This window comes from Nansenia antarctica (genome assembly GCF_963989245.1).
Source record: "Nansenia antarctica genome assembly, chromosome: 4".
Lineage (NCBI taxonomy): Eukaryota > Metazoa > Chordata > Actinopteri > Argentiniformes > Microstomatidae > Nansenia > Nansenia antarctica.
In genome coordinates, this window is record NC_137689.1 from 43504913 (window position 1) to 43525475 (window position 20563).

Here is a 20563-nt window from a genome sequence, read left to right on the forward strand (position 1 = left end):
TAAACGGTGGATTATTTACTTTCTCATCCATTTTTGTTAATGTCTTTGGAGGAAAAATTGGAAGTGAAGAGACACACATCACCACACATCGACCAAACGGTGTTCAAATACACAAAAGGACAAACGAAAGGACTGGCTAACGGCAAGTGTAGGTAAGTGCAAGTGAACATTTCCCGATGATCTGCAAAGAGAAACTGAAAGGGGAGCTGAGTTTGTGGGTTTAACAATCTGCAATGTCACTTTTGAGGATGATTACTGAGAACAATCTTCAGAACACTTTTTTGGAGACATTGAAATTGACGCAAATAGCCATCACAACCCCTATGACATTGGCAGAGTCAGAGAGGTGTTTCAGTACACTTAAGAGGATCAAATCATTTCTCAGAAGTACTATGGGACAAGATAGGCTGAACGCCCTGGCTATGCTGTCTATTGAGCGGGACTTCATCCAAAAATCACCGGACTTTAATGACATGGTGATTAACCTGTTTGCGTCCTAGAAAGGCCTCTTTGAAGCTTCTCTTCAAATAAGGTAGGCCCAAGCACATGAACTTTTTAAAAGACCAATTGAGTTGTTGGCAGATGTTACAATTGGACCACGTTTGGTAGTGCATAGGTGGACCTTTTCTGTTACTGTAGGCTTAGGCTATGATAGAGCGTCTCTTCTATCATGTAGCCTATCATTTCATCATTCTTGCATTGTGTTTTTGTTAAAAATGGCATGGGATAATGTGTACTGAGAAACGTGTGTATGTGTGTGTGTGTGTGTGTGTGTGTGTGTGTGTGTGTGTGTGTGTGTATGTGTGTGTGTGTGTGTGTGTGTGTGAGAGAGAGAGAGAGAGAGAGAGAGAGAGAGAGAGAGAGAGAGAGAGAGAGAAACAAACAAAGAGAGAGTGCTTTTGGCATCAGAAGGTTTTTGTAGGTAGCCTACTTCTCTAGTTTTGTTGTAGAGCATTATTACTGTAACTTAGTTGGCACTGTGTCTGGGATGTGATGCTGCTGTTGCTGCAGTGTGAACTATTGATGGGTATAGGCCCTAGGCCTAATGGATTTATTAGCCCCCCCACTCAGTATCACCACCAGCCGCCACTGCTGACATGTTTAAATTGCTAAATAATAATAATAATTCCAGATTCAGGATTTTTTATTGCCATGTGTGCCAAAAGTTTATTACATCCCATTACAAGTACAAGAGAGTAAAATTATTATGGCTTCAGTTTTAGTCACATTGCAGCAGTAAGAGAAAACAAAATGCCAATGGAAAAAAATTGAAAAAGGAAACAATAATTATGTTGTGTCCGTGTGTATGCATTCATCATTATAGTCCATAATGCATCTAGTGGGACTTGTGTAGTTCCTTCCCATCCCATCTGGGCATCCAAGCTGTAATAAAAAAAGAAGGCATACTAAAATTATTGCATACTGTTACAACACACCACACTGTTACAACCCACAACACACCATTTTTTGAAAATACTACTATGTTGATAAAAAAAATAAGAATTGCTAATACAATGACAATGACAAATACCTGAAGTGCTGGTGACTCACGTCAAGGTGTCATCTCTCAGAACCTCTCACCTTGTCATTCTATAACACAAATGTCAGGTCAGAGGTGTGGACACTTCTATAATCAGGGGTGCACATAACTGGTGCGCCAGTGCGCATGCGTCGCCAAAATGCATGCTGCGCGGCAGATCAGCCGCATGAAGGCGCTTTTGCGCACCAACAGCTGGGTCCAAGAAGCAAGCCCCACTAAGTAAGTAACTATTTGCCGTCCCCTCAGCCGAAGGCCCGACGAGTAATCCATCACAACAGTCGACCGACGACGACCACGGCGACTCCGCTCACGAAAACATTCGGAAAGTATCGTAACTCGTACTTTCATTCCGCGTATCGCACGGTTATCTCGCCGCCACGTGAAAATTCAGTCCCGAACGACTCGTCGCTAAAAGGAAAAATGACACCAAGGGACACGTTTCTTTTCTCTGAAGCTTTCAAACGTTCAGACGTTTGTTTTACAGCTTCATTATCGCACCTCGACCCCTGACCCAGGGAATATGGTTGGGAATTCTATTAGAGAAAAAAATATAACTTTGAAGACTTTGTTGCACAATCAAAATAATGAGCTATTTAAAGTGATAGCCTACTACAACATCCTCTACCATGGTTGAAATTGAGGACAGTGATAACTTACAGCAGTCAAGAGAGCAGTGATGATGATGACGATTAAGCTTGTAGCATAAATAAATGCTTAGGCTGTAACTATTTGTTGAAAAGTTGATTTCAGTGTTTACAGAACAGAGCAGTGCTTAAAGAGATGTCTGTTTATTTCATTGTGTTTAAAGAACAGACATTCAGTTAGTGCTTAAAGAGATGTCAGTTGATTTCATTGTGTTTAAAGGAGTCTGACAGACTTTCATGCTTAAAGAGCAGTCATTTGATTTTGCATTTGTTTATTTTGTTTTGCACACAATAATTTGTTCTTCATCTTTATTTATGAATACATGTCGTTTTGCTAATATAAGTTATCCATGTATCCCTTTTTCATCCATCCTGTGGGACGGGTCGTGACTCGCGAGCTCGGGGAGCACCAAGCAGCATCCCTAGGTGCTCCTCTGAGCACTGGCCCCAAAACGTTATGTGCACCCCTGTCTATAATGTAGGCTTGCATGCTTTCCATAGACTCTCAGTGTACTGTACTTGTCATTCTGTACTGTAAGAAGTAGGCTAGTGAAATCAGTTCAATCCACAGTATTATTCTACAGCAGGTCTACAAATCAATGAATTAATCATTAATTTTGATTACACACAACATTACCGATCATTACAAAAGCATTTACCTTTTCTATAATCTATTACACACGCTGTGTGATGAAAGCTGTCAAGTCACAGAAGTCACAGAGCCGAAACCCCTTCTGTCAACCAGAGACATACGAATTGGAACATGGAACGTCAGGACCTTGTATGAGACCGGAAAAACCATACAAGTAGCAGCAGAAATGAAGAGGTACAAACTAGATCTTTTAGGAATTAGTGAGTCACGATGGACACAATCTGGACAACAAAGACTGCAGACAGGAGAGCTGCTACTCTACTCTGGGCACGAAGAAGACAAAGCCCCTCACACTGAGGGGGTTGGCCTTTTGCTATCAACAACAGCAAAGAAAGCACTGATTGGATGGGAGGCACATGGATCAAGAATTATAACAGCCACCTTCAGAACCAAGAAAAGGAAAATCAAGTTGAACGTGATACAATGCTATGCACCAACCAATGACAGTGACGATGGAAAAAAGGATGAGTTCTACAACAGACTGCAGAGCATCCTGGATCAACAAAAAGGAAAAGACATCAACATTCTCATGGGGGACTTCAATGCAAAGATTGGCAGAGACAACACAGGCTTCGAAAAAGTGATGGGAAAGCATGGCCTAGGAGAAATGAATGAGAATGGAGAGAGATTTGTGGACACCTGTGCCCTGAACAACCTGGTTATCGGAGGAAGCGTCTTCCCACATAAGAGGATCCACAAGGCAACCTGGGTATCACCGGATGGAGTGACCGAGAACCAGATAGACCACTTCTGCATAACCAGCAAGTTTAGGAGATCACTACAGGACCTGCGAGTAAGGCGAGGAGCAGACATAGCATCAGACCACCACCTACTAAGCGCTATGCTCAAGTTGAAACTGAAGAAGCACTGGATGGAAACAACATCAAAGAAACAGAAATTCAATGTCCACCTCTTAAAAGACACACAGACAAGAGAAGTGTTCACACTGAAGCTGAAGAACAGATATCAAGCCTTGCAAGATCTAAGCAGTGACGAAGGAGACCAGCAAGACCAATGGGAAAGGATAAGGGAAACCCTCATAACAACATGTAAGGAAGTGATTGGAATAAAGAAGAGAAACCATAAAGAGTGGATATCAGCAGAAACACTACGCAACATAGAAGAAAGGAGACAGAAAAAGACAGACGTTAACAACAGCCGAACAAGGGCAACCAAGGCAAAAGCCCAAAGAGAGTACACTGAGGCAAACAGAAAGGTCAAAAGAAATGCCAAGAAGGACAAGCGAAACTACATCGACAACCTGGCTAAAGAAGCAGAAGAGGCAGCAGCAAAAGGAAACATGAAGGAACTGTATGACACCACCAAGAAACTGTCCGGAAAGTTCAGCAGACCAGAACGACCAATCAAAAACAAGGAAGGAAAGACCATCACAAGACTGGACCAACAGCAAGAGGGATGGGCAGAGTATTTTGAAGAACTCCTGAATAGACCGACACCACATAACCCCCCGGACATTCAACCTGCGGAGACTGACTTAGTCATCAACTGTGGAAAGCCCAGCAAGCAGGAAATCCAACAGGCCATTGCAAAACTAAAGAATAGTAAGGCAGCAGGACCAGACAACATCCCTGCCGAGGCACTGAAGGCAGACATAGACACCTCGGTAGAGATGCTACACCCCCTGTTCGAGAAGATATGGGAGGAAGAGGAAGGGCCAACAGACTGGAAAGAAGGCTACTTGGTCAAAATACCTAAGAAAGGAGACCTCAGCCAATGCCACAACTACAGAGGAATCATGCTTTTATCAGTGCCAGGAAAAATCTTCAACAGAATCCTCCTCGAGCGAATAAAGAAAGTGGTGGATCCGCAGCTAAGAGACCAGCAGGCAGGCTTCCGACCCAATAGATCATGTGTAGACCAGATTGCAACCCTCCGAATCATAGTTGAGCAATCATTGGAATGGAACTCTCCATTATACATCAACTTTGTAGACTACGAGAAGGCATTTGACAGTCTCCACAGAAACACCCTCTGGAAATTGCTTCGACACTACGGCATACCAGAAAAGCTTGTCAACATCATGAGGAACTCCTATGAAGGAATGACCTGCAGAGTCATACACAGCGGGCAGCTCACACGAAGCTTCCAAGTGAAGACCGGAGTAAGGCAAGGCGGTATACTGTCCCCCTTCCTCTTCCTCCTGGCCATTGACTGGATATTGAAGACCACAACGGCACAGAGGAGAAACGGGATCCAGTGGACACTCTCAACACAACTGGACGACCTAGACTTCGCAGACGACCTTGCCCTACTATCCCACAGTCGACAACAGATGCAGGAGAAGACAAACATACTGGCAGACACCTCAACACAACTAGGCCTCAACATCCACCAAGCAAAGACCAAAATCCTAAAGATCAACACAAACAACGAAGACCCAGTAAACCTGGAGGGAACAGCACTCGAGGAAGTAGAATCCTTCACCTACCTAGGTAGCATCATAGACAAGAAGGGTGGCACGGAGGCAGATGTCAGAGCAAGAATCAGCAAGGCAAGGGCCTCATACATCCAACTAAAGAACATCTGGAGCTCCAAGGTAATCAGTCAGCGGACAAAGATCAGACTCTTCAAATCCAACATCAAGCCAGTACTCCTATACGGATCAGAGACGTGGAGGACAACCAAGATCACAATGACTAGAGTGCAGTCATTCACCAACAGATGCCTGAGGCGGATCCTGAACATCCACTGGCCAGATACCATCAGTAACAACGATCTCTGGCAGAGAACGGGCGAACAACCAGTGGAAGAACAAATCAAGAGAAGAAGGTGGGGATGGATCGGCCACACACTACGCAAACCAAACACCAGCACCACCAGACAGGCCCTTAGATGGAACCCCCAAGGCAAAAGGAAGAGAGGCCGGCCCAAGAACACCTGGCGCAGGGACTTGGAGACAGACATCACACAGAGTGGACTAACATGGAAACAGCTGGAAAGCAAAGCACAGGACAGAGGACCCTGGCGAACTGTTGTCGACGGCCTATGCTCCTCCAAAAGGAGCGATAGGCGTAAGTAAGTAATAATCTATTATATCTCTAACTAAGCTAGCTAGCTAGCTAACAAGCTAACACACAACACACACACACACACACACGCACACACTAAAATGGTGCATGAAACATACTGTACAGTATATCTGCAACATATCTGCAACAAATGTATTTATTCATTATGTTTTATCTTTGGCAACCTATTTATTCCACCCACCATCTATTCGTTTCATAGAATTCTAAGTATAGGGGGAGGCATAGTTGTGGTGAGCACACAGTTTCAGTGGTTTGTTGCTGATGCTAACAAAGGTGCTATCTACCTTACTCACAAAACAACAAATAACTCTTTAGCTATCCTAACAGGTTACGCTAGGTTACGCTAGCCTAGTAAACAACAAATGTAACTCACTAAAATCTACCCAAGAACAAAGTAGAAGGTCTGCAGACGACTGTGCCATGAATAGTGAACTGATGTCTGAAATTCTGTTGTCTTCTTCGTCGTCTTCAGATTCTGAGTCTGAGATTTACATTTACATTTTTGGCATTTAGCAGACGCTTTATTCCAAAGTGACTTACAATCAATACATTTGACTAAGCAGGTGAATCATCAATCCACCAGTCGTAGCAGGAAGAGCAATCCAGCTCAGGCCCGGGGCCATTGATAGAAGGAAAAACCTTCTTCTATCACCTTCTTCTAAACCTAGCCTTTTTTTTTTTTTTTTTTTTTTTTTATATAGACACTGGAGAAACAGAGAAACAGTACAAGGGGGGCAATAGAGGTTTTTAGGGGACACAGTAAAGGGGAAAAGCGGGTGTCTTCAGGAGACGCAGTGCTGGGGGGGCAGTAGATGTCTCAGGAGGAGCAGTTAAGAAGGTGTAACCTGAAGAGATGGGTCTTCAGTCTACGACGGACGATGGGTAGTGACTCTGCAGTTCTGACAGCCGTGGGAAGCTCATTCCACCAGCTCGGGCAGCATGACTGCCGTAAGGAATGGACGAGGAATGGTGAGGAATGGACGTGTCCTTCTGATGTTGTAAAGGAAGAATCTGCAGGAACGAGCTGTTGCTGGAATGTTCTCCGCACAGGATAGTCGGTTGTCCAGGATCACTCCAAGAGATTGAGCATCAGCATCCATCTTGTAAACTTGTAAAGGTCCACACGCACATGGCTACTTACATACAGCTGGGGTGTGAGTGTGGCTACTCACTAATACGAATAATACCCCCCACCTGACTTTGCTCACTAACTGTAATTATTTAGTGAATGTAATTGTGTTGGTTATGATATCGAGTGGGTTCTTTGCCTAAAACCTGAAAACATTTTTTTGCATGTGGGATATTTACTCGAAAGAATTTGGTTGAAATAGATCACGAGTAAAACTGAGTTAAAGACTATTTATTCAATCAAAGTTACATACAGGTTACAGCCTTCCTCTCTGATGCAAACAGATGGGCAGCCGGTGGGAAAGAGAGAGCGCTCTTTGTTCAGCTTACAAATGTATATCCCCAATGGTCAAGCTGTGAAAGTGGGTTAGGTTACAGACAGTGTCATTCAGGTCAAAGGGCAGGGGGCAGGTCACAGGAAGGGAGGCCATCTTGAACATGTGAGGACAATGCTTTTACCATGTGACTTCTAAGACAAAGGAATGCTAATTCATAAAAACCCCCTTGTTAGTAGAATCCTTACAGACCTATACAGGTCTATGAATGTGTGTGCAATAAGACAGATATCTACACAGGTATATGTGTGTGTGTGTGTGTGTGTGTGTGTGTGTGTGTGTGTGTGTGAAAATATACCTACTGTCTACTGACAGCCGATTCTCACCAACAGCGAAGGCACATAGAGTCTGCTGTTGGCCGATCACTTCTGTCTTGGTGGTATTGGCAGTCAGCCCCATCCTGCCTGTACGCTCTCACCACCACAGCGAGGACAGTCTGAAGACCCTCCGGATTATGGGCCACAAGAGCACAGTCATCAGGCATACTGCAGGTCCAGGACCCCCAGAGTTGGTTAGTGGTTGTGGGGAGTCTCCTGATGGTACAGAGGATCAAATCTCATCTAAAGTCCACTGCCCCACCAGCTGCTGTTCTCCATCTCGTTGTGGAGAAGCTTGGTGACAGACAGGAGGAAGATGTTAAAGAGCACTGGCGCTAGCACACACCCCTGTCTCACCCCTTGCCCCACCCCTGTGTCTCACCCCCTGCCCCACCCCTGTCTCACTCCCTGCCCCACCCCTGTGTCTCACCCCCTGCCCCACCCCTGTGTCTCACCCCCTGCCCCACCCCTGTCTCACTCCCTGCCCCACCCCTGTGTCTCACCCCCTGCCCCACCCCTGTCTCACTCCCTGCCCCACCCCTGTGTCTCACTCCCTGCCCCACCCCTGTGTCTCACCCCTGCCCCACCCCTGTCTCACTCCCTGCCCCACCCCTGTGTCTCACCCCCTGCCCCACCCCTGTCTCACTCCCTGCCCCACCCCTGTGTCTCACTCCCTGCCCCACCCCTGTCTCACTCCCTGCCCCACCCCTGTCTCACTCCCTGCCCCACCCCTGTGTCTCACCCCCTGCCCCACCCCTGTGTCTCACCCCCTGCCCCACCCCTGTCTCACCCCCTGCCCCACCCCTGTGTCTCACCCCCTGCCCCACCCCTGTGTCTCACCCCCTGCCCCACCCCTGTGTCTCACTCCCTGCCCCACCCCTGTGTCTCACCCCCTGCCCCACCCCTGTCTCACTCCCTGCCCCACCCCTGTGTCTCACTCCCTGCCCCACCCCTGTGTCTCACCCCCTGCCCCACCCCTGTCTCACCCCCTGCCCCACCCCTGTCTCACCCCCTGCCCCACCCCTGTGTCTCACCCCCTGCCCCACCCCTGTCTCACCCCCTGCCCCACCCCTGTCTCACCCCCTGCCCCACCCCTGTGCGCTCAAGGAAGGGCTCGGACTCTTGTCCGCCTGAGCGGTCATCCCATGATGGAACTGACGGAGGATGTTAACAAATGTATTGGTACAACCAAACCACACATACACAGGCACAAATGCAGGCATGCAAGCAGGACACACACACACACACACACACACACACACACACACACACACACATATACTCAGCCACAAACATACACAAAAACACACACACACACACACACACACACACACACACTCACACTTACACACACATATTCACACAGCCACTTTGCACATTGCAGAATTGAAAAACACTGCTAATGATTTGTGTAAGGTCTCAAATTAGTTCTCAACCAGTGTTAGAAGTGTCTTATCGCTGCAGGCCGCACAGCAGATGTTAATATGAAAATCCCACAAAGAGCTTTTCTTTTTTTTCTTTTGGCCTGCACCAAAACCGGATTAGGTCTTCATTATTAGGCTGAAATATTTCAATTCAGACAGAATTGTCTTCAGGCGTTGAGAATCCAGACTGACAGCTGAGTTATGTTGGTGCTGTTACATCCAAAGAGAGTGGTACTTTACAGCCAGTGTGGGGTTAAAGGTAGAGAGAGGCAGGGTTGAGTTCAACACTAGAACAGCCGTGCCTTTTTAGCTACTAAAAGAGCCGCCTCGGCTCTTTAACCCTAACTCTAACCCTAACCCTCTTTTAAAATGCTAACCTGCTATTTACACACAACGACCACTAGTTGGCCGCTTGTAAATTACTCTGCTTCCTACACAGAAAAACTGCAAAATAGCTTTATACTAGCTTACCCTGGTGTGATTTTGAAAATGTAAGGATACTGGGTGGTAGAACGCACATATCTAGGAAAAGTCATGAAAGGAGGGTCCTGAAATTTGATTGAGTGCAAAATATATATATATATATACTCACAGGGTCAAATGACCTTACCCATGGCTGTTCTAGTGCTAGTGGTTAGTCAGAAGAGATGACCAGTTATATGGATGCTGATTTATTGGTAGTGAAGCAACTGAACTGTGTTTTCTCCTCACTCAAGGATTGCGGAGATCAAGACTTCTTAGAGCTCAAGGTTCCTCTCCTCCTCCAGCTCTACCCATCTCTCTCTTTTTCTATTTCTCCTTTATCTTGCTCTCTCATTATGCATTCATGCATTCACTTTAGCTGTATCTTGATCTGACAAAATCCCACCTCCCTCAATCTCATGCACACAAAATGCACACGCACATACACACACACACACGCACACACACACACACACACACACACACACACACACACACACACACACACACAGGCACACACACACACACACACTCACACACATATTCACAGCCACTTCGCACATTGCAGGGAAAAACACTGCTAATGATTTGTGTAAGGTCTCAAATTAGTTCTCAAACAGTGTTAGAAGTGTCTTATCGCTGCAGGCCGCACAGCAGATGTTAATATGAAAATCCCACAAAGAGCTTTTCTTTTTTTTCTTTTGGGCTGCACCAAAACCGGATTAGGTCTTCATTATTAGGCTGAATTATTTCAATTTTCTTCAGCCGTTAGTTGTCACATGGTGAGGTGAGAATCCAGACTGACAGCTAAGTTTGTTGGGGCTGTTACATCCGGACAGCCAAAGTCAAGCCTCTTCTCAAGAAACCAACCATCTTCTGTCTACAACTACAGACATCCCTTCTCTCCCTTATCTAAAACCCTTGAACACGCTGTATCTATCTCCTTCAGAACTACCTCCTTGACCCTCACCAATCCGGCTTTAAGGCTGGGCAATCTACTGAAACTGTCACAGAGGCCCTCCACTCCACTCAAGCTTCCTCCCTCTCCTCTGTTCTCATTCTCCTTGACCTGTCTGCTGCCTTAGACACAGTAAACCACCCGATACATCTCTCCACCCTCTCAGAACTGGACATCTCTGGCTCCGCGCACTCCTGGTCTGCATCCTACCGCTGATTGCTCTTACCAGGTGATCTGGAGAGGATTGGTGTCCTCTCCATAACCCCTCACCACTGGGGTCCCCCAAGGCTCCGTCCCAGGGCCCTTACTGTTCTCCCTCTACACCAAATCTTTTGGCTTGGTAATTTCCAAAACACTCAACGCTTCCTGTCTTCCCCCCCTCTGACTCACAGGTGACAACACATAATAATAATAATAACAACTTTATTTGTATAGTGCTTTTCCTGCAAATGTTGCAGGACACATGTCTCTGCGTGTCTTGCAGACATTTCTGCTTGGATGTCAGCCCACCACCTCAAGCTCAACCTTACCAAGACTGAGCTACTCTTTCTCTCTGGGAAAACCTGCCCTCTCCAAGACTCTCCATCACAGTAGAGAACTCTACGGTGACCTCCTCCCAGACAGCCAAGAACCTTGGGGTGATCCTCGACAACCACTTATTATCTTGTGTGGCGAACATCACAGCGACAGCACGCTCCTGAGACACTGGTCATCTCCCGCCTTGACTACTGCAACGCCCTCTTGGATGGCCTTCCCGCCTCCACCATCAGTCCTCTGAAGCACATCCAGAATGCTGCCACCCGTCTTCTCCAAATTCTCCCATGTCACCCCTCTCCTCTGCACCCTTCACTGGCTCCCGATAGCAGCTCGCATTAGATTCAAGCTACATGCAAGCAGTGGTCAGCCCCCACACACCAGCCCGTTCACCCCGCTCCTCCACCTCTGCTGGCCGACTGGCACCACCGCCTCTATGTGGTTGCAGCAGTCACACTACTGCATCAGGGCTTTTCATCGTCCTGGCACCCCACTGGTGGAACGAGCTTCCCACCGCTGTCAGGACTGCAGAGTCACTCCCTGTCTTCCTCCCTAGACTGAAGACCCATCTGAAGACCCCATGAAGACCGTTCAGTTTCTCTACTGTATATTAACAAAGGAAAAAAAGATATAATCTTCTAGCATAATGGCCCCTGGCTTGAGCAGAGATTACTTTTCTTGCAATGACTGATGGATAGATGATTCACTTGCTTAGACAAATGCATTTGTTGTAAGTTGCTTTGGGTAAAGGCGTGTATGTAATGTAAATGTAATGTAAAAAGGGAGAAATAGTTACATTACAGCCAGTGTGGGGTTAAAGGTAGAGAGAGGTAGGGTTGAGTTTGAGGTGGTTATTAGGGGTGTGCCAGTACCATCATTTTGAGATATTATGCATAATCGGAGAGGAAAAACATTTCAATCTTACCTCCAGTTGTTCGATCGTGAGTATCATCCGGATATGAGAATCAAGTCCTATAAACGGATACAGATAACCATCATAACCGCCGTAGAAAGGGTCAGCAGTTTTAAGTTCCTCCGTGTCCACATCTCTGATGACCTCACCTGGGACGTTCATACCAAACAGGTGGTGAAAAAGGCACAGCAGCACCTCTTTAACCTCAGGCAGCTGAAGACATTAAGCATGGGGTCCAAGATCCTGCGGGCCTTCTACAGAGGCACAACCGAGACATTCTAACTGGGTGCATCACTGCCTGGCATGACAACTGCACTGCCCTCAACTACATAGTGTTTACAGACAGCCAAGGGCATCAGTGGATGTGAGCTTCCCTCCATCCAGGATATATACAACAAACGGTGTGTCAGCAAAGCCCGGAGGATCATCAAAGATCCCAGCCACCCCAGACACAGTTTGTTTGAACCAATGCCGTCCAAAAGGCGAAGCCTTCTCAGGAGCCTCAGGGCCAAAACTCAGAGGCTAACCAACAGCTACTTCCCCCAGGCCATCAGGCTCATAAACAAGCCTACTGTAGACAATTGACTATCATCCCCAAGCACACCCAATAATGTATGTATATGGACTACCTAAACCTTAAGCTCACAGCCATTTTACTACTTTATTTAGTATTTGCTCCGCTAATTGTATCCTGTCTTATTTGTCACTTATGTCCTGTATTATTGTCACTTTTTTATCTTGAATTATGTCTATTGCCTTATTGTCTTGTGCTGCAATGTCAAGAACCGAAGCCTAAAGGGCTCTGCACACAGCGTGCGATTTCTGTTGCACGTCAACGTTCCATTTTGAAGTTTGAATGGAAGTCTATGAGAACATCGCATTTACCCACACACGGCCCCGATTTTAATCGCACGGCGAACATTCGATTCCATTCATTTTGAATGGGACAAAGCACACGGCGTGCGAGTTTTGTCGCACTGCTTTGTCCCATTCAAAATGAATGGAATCGAATGTTCGCCGTGCGATTAAAATCGGGGCCGTGTGCGGGTAAATGCGATGCTCTCATAGACTTCCATTCAAACTTCAAAATGGAACGTTGACGTGCAACAGAAATCGCACGCTGTGTGCAGAGCCCTTAAGAATTTTACTCTCTTACACTTGTGTAATAAGACGTAACAATAAACCTTGAAACTTGAAACTTGAAATATGAGTATTTAGACTCCAGTTCAGAAAAGATGACCAGTTCTGGGAATGCTTATTTACTGGTAGTGAAGCAACTGAACTACAACTGTTTATTTCTCGCACAGGGATTGCGGAGATCAAGACTTCTTAGAGCTCAAGGTTCCTCTCCTCCTCCAGCTCTACCCATCTCTCTCTTTTTCTACTTCTCCTTTATCTTGCTCTCTCATTATGCATTCATGCATTCACTTTTGCTGTATCTTGATCTGACAAAATCCCACCTCCCTCAATCTCATGCACACAAAATGCACGCGCACACACACACATACACACACACACGCAAACACACACGCAAACACACACGTGCACCCACACACACACACAAACACACACACACGCAAACACACACGCGCACCCACACACACCCACACGCAAATACACAAACACACACATACATACACACACACACACGCGCACCCACACACCCACACGCAAACACACACACGCACCCACACCCACCCATCCTCACTGCCTCCCTGTTGGTAACGACCCCCTGTTGAAAGCAGAGCGGTGGACCTTGAGCGTGGTAGTATTCTGTGCCATAGGTGAGCAGGATTCAGCACGGACGACTCCCCCATTACTATTCATGAAAGGAGAGAGGGATCTGCAATCCCTGGGGGCGGCTCACGCTCCTCACGCTCCTCCTGCCATACCTCCACCTCCTCTCCTCTTCTCCTCTCCCCCTCAGCGCTCCGCCGTGGTGATTTATTCATTTGTTTTTATTAAAGATTCCCCCATGTGCCAAAGGTGATGTCTGTGAAGGTATAGGAATTACGGTTCTAGGTGGATTTTGCTGCTTTATATGTGATGTGGTTGTGGAGACTGAGACTTGTTACCTGTAATGAGACTGGGGAGGGAGTGACAGCACCGCAGCTAATGCTAATAACACCCCAGGCTAATGAGAAGTCAAATCTCACACACACATACACACACACACACAAACACACACACACACACACGAGCACACACACACACGCACAAACACACACACACACACAAGCACACATGCACACACATACACGCACACAAGCACACACACACACACACACACACACACACACGTGCGCGCAAACACTCGCCTTCGGCACCCCACACCACAACATCGGTGAAGGAACTGCAACTGATTCTTCAGCCTCACCTGACAGGGTTAGGGGTTAGGACGTTAGACTCAGTGTGCCCTGCAGCACTAACATGCTAAAGAATCACATCATCACATCAGATACAGACACACACACACACACACACACACACACCTGAATCTTCCAACACTGCTTTTTTTCCCCCCACTAATTTCTCTACCTGTCCGTGAGTCGGAGTGTTGTAGTATTCATGACCTCAGAATCGCTTTTATTACCTCTTCCTAAGTATACACCAGTAAAATAATTTGGCTTTGGTTCCTCAACATTGACATTGCAGCATTCAGATACAAAATAATATGATACACAATAATAACATAATCATAATAATAAGTGACGTCAGTAAGTCAAGAAAGTAACCCTACATTGATAGAGTAATAAATTGATGGACCTCCCCTCCTCCTCTCTCCCCAGACACGTCTCAGCTGTCGGGGGTGACCCTGGTCTCGGCTGCCTCCTCCTCCTCCAGCCCTCCTGCCCCCCCTGCCCCCTGGGTAGAAGTGTGCTCCTGCCCCCAGGGCTTCGCCGGTCAGTTCTGTGAGCTGTGTGGCCCTGGGTTCACCAGGGAGGTGCCCAACAGAGGCCCCCTCTCACCCTGCGTGCCCTGCAACTGCCACCAACACGGACCCTGCAACCCAGAGACAGGTACGTACACTAAAATAATAATAATAATAATAATAATAATAATAATAATAATAATAATAATACATTAGATTTATATAGTGCTTTTCGAGACACTCAAAGATGTGAAAGAAAAAGAAAGAAAGAAATAAAAGAAAGTATAGGGGCCTAATTAAGGTAGTGCTGGGGACACGTGGGAAGGGGAGGGGGAGAGGGTTAACTGGTGAAGGCGAGCTTGAAGAGGTGGGTTTTGAGGGCCTGTTTAAATGTTGGGAGGGTGTTGGCCTGTCTGATGTGGTTGGGGAGGGCGTTCCAGAGGGACGGGGCTGCGGCTGAAAAGGCCCTATCATGGCCCAACTATGGATCTCTTCTCCCATTCCTTCTCTCTTTTGCTCTTTATCCCTCTCTTCTTTATCCCTCTGTTTATCCCTCACAGTGTCACAGCTACTACTTTCCCAGACAGATTCAGGACTTGCAACCTCCTCATCCGCCCCCCCTCCCCTCCTCTCTCTCTCTCTCTGCCTGTCAACAACAGTTGTCGAGTGACCCTCTCATCCCATGGGGGTAGTGGTGACCTAGTGGATAGTGAGTTGGACTGGTGGTGATCAGAAGGTCATGAGTTCAAATCCCTACCTGGGGAACAGCACCACTCGTGTGCCCTTGAGCACGTAGCCCTAAATTAGTCCAGGAAGACCCGGGGGGGTCCCTGTAATCTGAAGACCCGGGGGTGTCCCTGTAATCTCTCATTGAAGACCCGGGGGTGTCCCTGTCATCTCTCATTGAAGACCCGGGGGTGTCCCTGTAATCTGAAGACCCGGGGGTGTCCCTGTAATCTCTCATTGAAGACCCGGGGGTGTCCCTGTAATCTGAAGACCCGGGGGTGTCCCTGTAATCTCTCATTGAAGACCCGGGGGTGTCCCTGTAATCTGAAGACCCGGGGGTGTCCCTGTAAGACCCGGGGGTGTCCCTGTAATCTCTCATTGAAGACCCGGGGGTGTCCCTGTCATCTCTCATTGTAGACCCGGGGGTGTCCCTGTCATCTCTCATTGTAGACCCGGGGGTGTCCCTGTAATCTCTCATTGTAGACCCGGGGGTGTCCCTGTAATCTCTCATTGAAGACCCGGGGGTGTCCCTGTCATCTCTCATTGTAGACCCGGGGGTGTCCCTGTAATCTCTCATTGTAGACCCGGGGGTGTCCCTGTAATCTCTAATTGAAGACCCGGGGGTGTCCCTGTCATCTCTAATTGTAGACCCGGGGGTGTCCCTGCCATCTCTCATTGTAGACCCGGGGGTGTCCCTGTCATCTCTCATTGTAGACCCGGGGGTGTCCCTGTCATCTCTCATTGTAGACCCGGGGGTGTCCCTGTAATCTCTCATTGTAGACCCGGGGGTGTCCCTGTAATCTCTCATTGAAGACCCGGGGGTGTCCCTGTCATCTCTCATTGTAGACCCGGGGGTGTCCCTGTAATCTCTCATTGTAGACCCGGGGGTGTCCCTGTAATCTCTAATTGAAGACCCGGGGGTGTCCCTGTCATCTCTAATTGAAGACCCGGGGGTGTCCCTGTAATCTCTAATTGAAGACCCGGGGGTGTCCCTGTCATCTCTAATTGAAGACCCGGGGGTGTCCCTGTCATCTCTAATTGTAAGACCCGGGGGTGTCCCTGTCATCTCTAATGAAGACCCGGGGATGTCCCTGTAATCTCTCATTGTAAGTCACTTTGGATAAAAGCGTCTGGTACACATAATCCCTCTCTCTGGTTCAGATATTTCCTTCGTACCAGAAAAAAGGAAAAGGATGTCTTTTTTACCCTGTCTTCCTCTGTCTGTCTTTCTCCATCTCCCCTACACCAAGACTAACACTCCGCCCTGCCCTTTATCTTTATCTCCATCTCACTTTCTCCCCCCCTTTCTCTCCTTACCATCCTCCCTCCCTCCCTCCCTCTCCTCCTCTGTCTCAGACTCAGACAGGAGGAATGTGACCTAGTTAGGAGGAGCGGCCCCGAGCCTGGTGTGTGTGTGTCTGTAGTGAGTGTCTGGGGTCCGGCAGCGAGACCGGTGTCACCGCCTGCCTCGTCCCTAATTAGCCTCGTTAGCCACCCCTGAGCTAATTGAGCCAAATATGGGTGCCTGTTTCCTGCCCTGCTCCTCTGTCCCTAGCGCTCGCTTTCTCTCCCTGCGCACTCTCTCTCTCTCTCACCCCACTCTCTCTTTCTCTTGTGTACTTCATTCCATTTACTCTCTCTGTCCATTTCTTTTCATGATGTAAGGATTCCCTCTCTTTCTACCTCCCTACGTCTCAGCTCGTTTCTGATGTTCTCTTTGATCTACCATTGCTTTTCCACCTATGACATCAACCATACATTGCCTTGTATAAGTGAGTTGGTACTAAACAGGAGAATTAAATAGTTATTCAATATCAACATTCACTCTCTCTTCTTTCTGTTTGGTAGAGAAAGAAAACAAGTGTGAAAAACACATTAGGAGTCAGCGAGAGGTGGGGGAGAACAAAGGAAAAGAGAGACACAGTTTAAGCGTGCGTGTGTACGTGTGTGTGTGAGTGTGTGTTTGTTTGTGTTAGTTAGAGATAAGGAGAGAGAATGAGGTTGTACACACACATATGGGCATGTTCAGAGTTAGGGGGAGGAGATCCATTTCATTTATTTATGAACCTTTTTTAACTTCAAAGGAGATTTGGTTTTCACTCAGCAGGTTCCATGTAGCCGTTTAGCATATCTTAGCGCATCCTAAGGTTTGTAAATAGAATTAGGCCCAAGTGAGTCCCAATGGGCCTTGTGGCTTAGGTTTTATTAATGTGCATACATACTATGTACAGTGGGGGAAATAAATATTCAACACATCAATATTTTTTTTAATTCAGCATTATTTCCATTGCAGCTATTCATATGAAATGTAGACCATTGGCATTAACTCAATAAAACTACACAGCTAAAGAAATTGGAACACTCCAATACATACAAAAAAGTTATGTGCAATAAAGGGGAATGACACAGGACAGGAAAGAAGTGTTGAGCACGCTAACTGAAACGTATTTTATTCTTGGTGGAGAAGCCTTTGTTTCCAATCATAGCTTCAAAGACGCTTCCTGTACGAAAACTCTCACAGTGATCAGGTGGGATTTTGACCCTTTCATCAACACAGATTCTGGGGGGCCCGCTGGTGAATCTTGATCTTCAGTTCCTTCCACAAATGTTCTATTGGATTTAAGTCTGGCGATTGACTAGGCCAGTCCAACACCTTACATTTTTCCTCTTGAAACAATTGAGTGTCTCCTTTGCAGTATATTTTGGATCGTTGTCCACCCACGTCTCATCCTCATCATCCTGGTGGATGGCAACAGATTCCTCTCAAGAATTTCCCTGTACATGGCTGCATTCATCTTTCCTTCAATAATTTGGATTCCATCAGTACTATGTGAAGAGAAACAGCCCCATACCATAATGCTTCCACCTCTGAACTTCACTGTAGATGTAGTATTTTTAGGATCATATGCGGAGCCATTTGTGACAGGGTCTGATGAAAAGGTCCCCGAGTAGAGCAACGTAATTTTTCAGTGTTGTCCAGGTTATGAAAGGGCATATTGTAAGCTTTCAAATGATGAGTCATACATTGAAATCTGAAACAAGTTGAAGAAGTTAACACTAGACAAAGATAGAAAAAATCTATCTTTGCACTCGATCAAATTTCAGGACCCTCCTTTCATGACTTTTCCTAGATATGTGCGTTCTACCACCCAGAATCCTTACATTTTCAAAATCACTTCAGGATAAGATAGTATGAAGCTGTTTTCCAGTTTTTCTGTGTAGGAGGCAGGCTAAAAAAAGAAGTGCCCTCTAGTGATCTCTGTGTGTAAATAGCAGATTTACATTCTAAAAAGGGGGTCCCAAGGCGGCTCTACTAGTAGGTAAAATAGGCACGGCTGTTGTAGTGTTAAGCATATTTGAATGTTGATACCCCCCAAATCAACGAACCGAGAAATTCTGCCTCAAAGTTTTCATAGTAATTTTTCACCAGCAGGTAATGGGTGGGAACAATAGCTGGTTAACTCCACCCCCAACCACTCCCCCAGGACAACCACTCCCCCATTACACTACCTGTCATAATCTACCTGTCATCTGTCAGTGGGGTTGTCAGCTAACCCTCAGGAAACAAACTTGCAGGGCTGACATAAATAATAATAATTCAAGATTCATGATTTCCTGATTATTGCCATGTGTGCCAAAAGTACAAGAGAGTAAAATTCTTATGGCTTCAGTTTCAGTCGACATTGCACCAGCAAGAGAAAACTAAATGGCAATGGAAAAAATGGCATAATGTTATGTCCGTGTGTATTTATCATTATAGTCCATAATGAATCTAGTGGGACTCGTCTAGTTCCTTCCCATCCCATCTGGGCATCAAAGCTGTAATGAAAATAGAAGACATTTTTAATTATTGCCCACTGTTCAACACATGATTTTTACAAAATACTACTATGTTCATAAAATAGAGTTGGTAATACAATGACAACAAGAAATACCTGAAGTGCTGGTGACTCACATCAAGGTCCCATCTCTCAAAACCTCTCACCTCGTCATTCTGTAAGACAAATTTCAGGTCAGAGGTGTGGACACTTCTATAGTGTAGGCTTGTATGCTTTCCATAGGCTCATGAACATAGTGTACTGTTCTTGTTAAAGTCATCCTACATACTGCACAGAAAGAAATAGGCTAGTGAAATAATTTCAATCCACAGTATTATTCTACAGCAAATCTACAAATCAGCAACATTCTCCCGCACAAAGCTGCTAAACATGATTGTAGTTTGTGAATGAATCATTATTTTTGATTCCACACAACATTACCATTAATTACAAAAGCATTTACCTTTTCTATAATCTATAATATCTCTAACAAAGCTAGCTAGCTAACTAACAAGCTAACACGTATTTGGCTAGCGTAGTAAACACCCCCCCACACACACACATACACAAAATACTTTGTGTACGTTCGTACACAACAAACAAAACCACGCTAACAAAAAACAAACAAACCAGCTTCTAACAAAGCTAGCTAGCTAACAAGGTAACACCTGGGTGGCTAGCCTAGTAAACACTGACACAGCTTAGCATGTAACTCAGTACACTTTGAGTTGCATTTCATGTACGAAAGGCGCTATATAAATAAAGCTTTACTTACTTACTTAAAGAAGCGCGCCACAGATTCCAACAAAGAGCATTGACCTGGCATAGTTCACAGACAAAGCAAGAACAGCTAATAATAGGCTAACATTAGGCCTGCCTTCCTGCTAGCCTTGGTACAAGACTGCTATACTATCGTATACGATAGTAACGTTATAGCAGTCTTGTAACGTTAGGCTAGCCCTCCTGCTAACGTTAACGTTGTACCTGAAGGATTGTGAACCCGGGCCGGGTTCCCAGCAAACAACACTGACACAGGTACCTAGTAACGTTTAAAAAAAGAAAACTGCATTATCGCTTCCTGATAGGCTATGTACACAACGGCTGGAATTTGAATTAGTTTATTTATTTATTTTTTCAGTTGACTTTTCATGCCCAAAATTGGGTGGAGCCCTACCGGCCATACCGGTTCC

The 20563-nt window shown here is 46.2% G+C and overlaps 1 protein-coding gene across 1 annotated transcript in view; it reads left to right on the plus strand.

The window, feature by feature from the left end:
* lamc3 (laminin, gamma 3) overlaps positions 1–20563 on the plus strand; it is a gene marked incomplete at both ends in the record, with an annotated part of 146832 nt that overhangs the window by 73919 nt on the left and 52350 nt on the right. Inside the window, 1 exon segment of the mRNA XM_080529363.1 lies at positions 14747–14977. Coding sequence (XP_080385489.1) covers positions 14747–14977 — 231 coding nt within the window.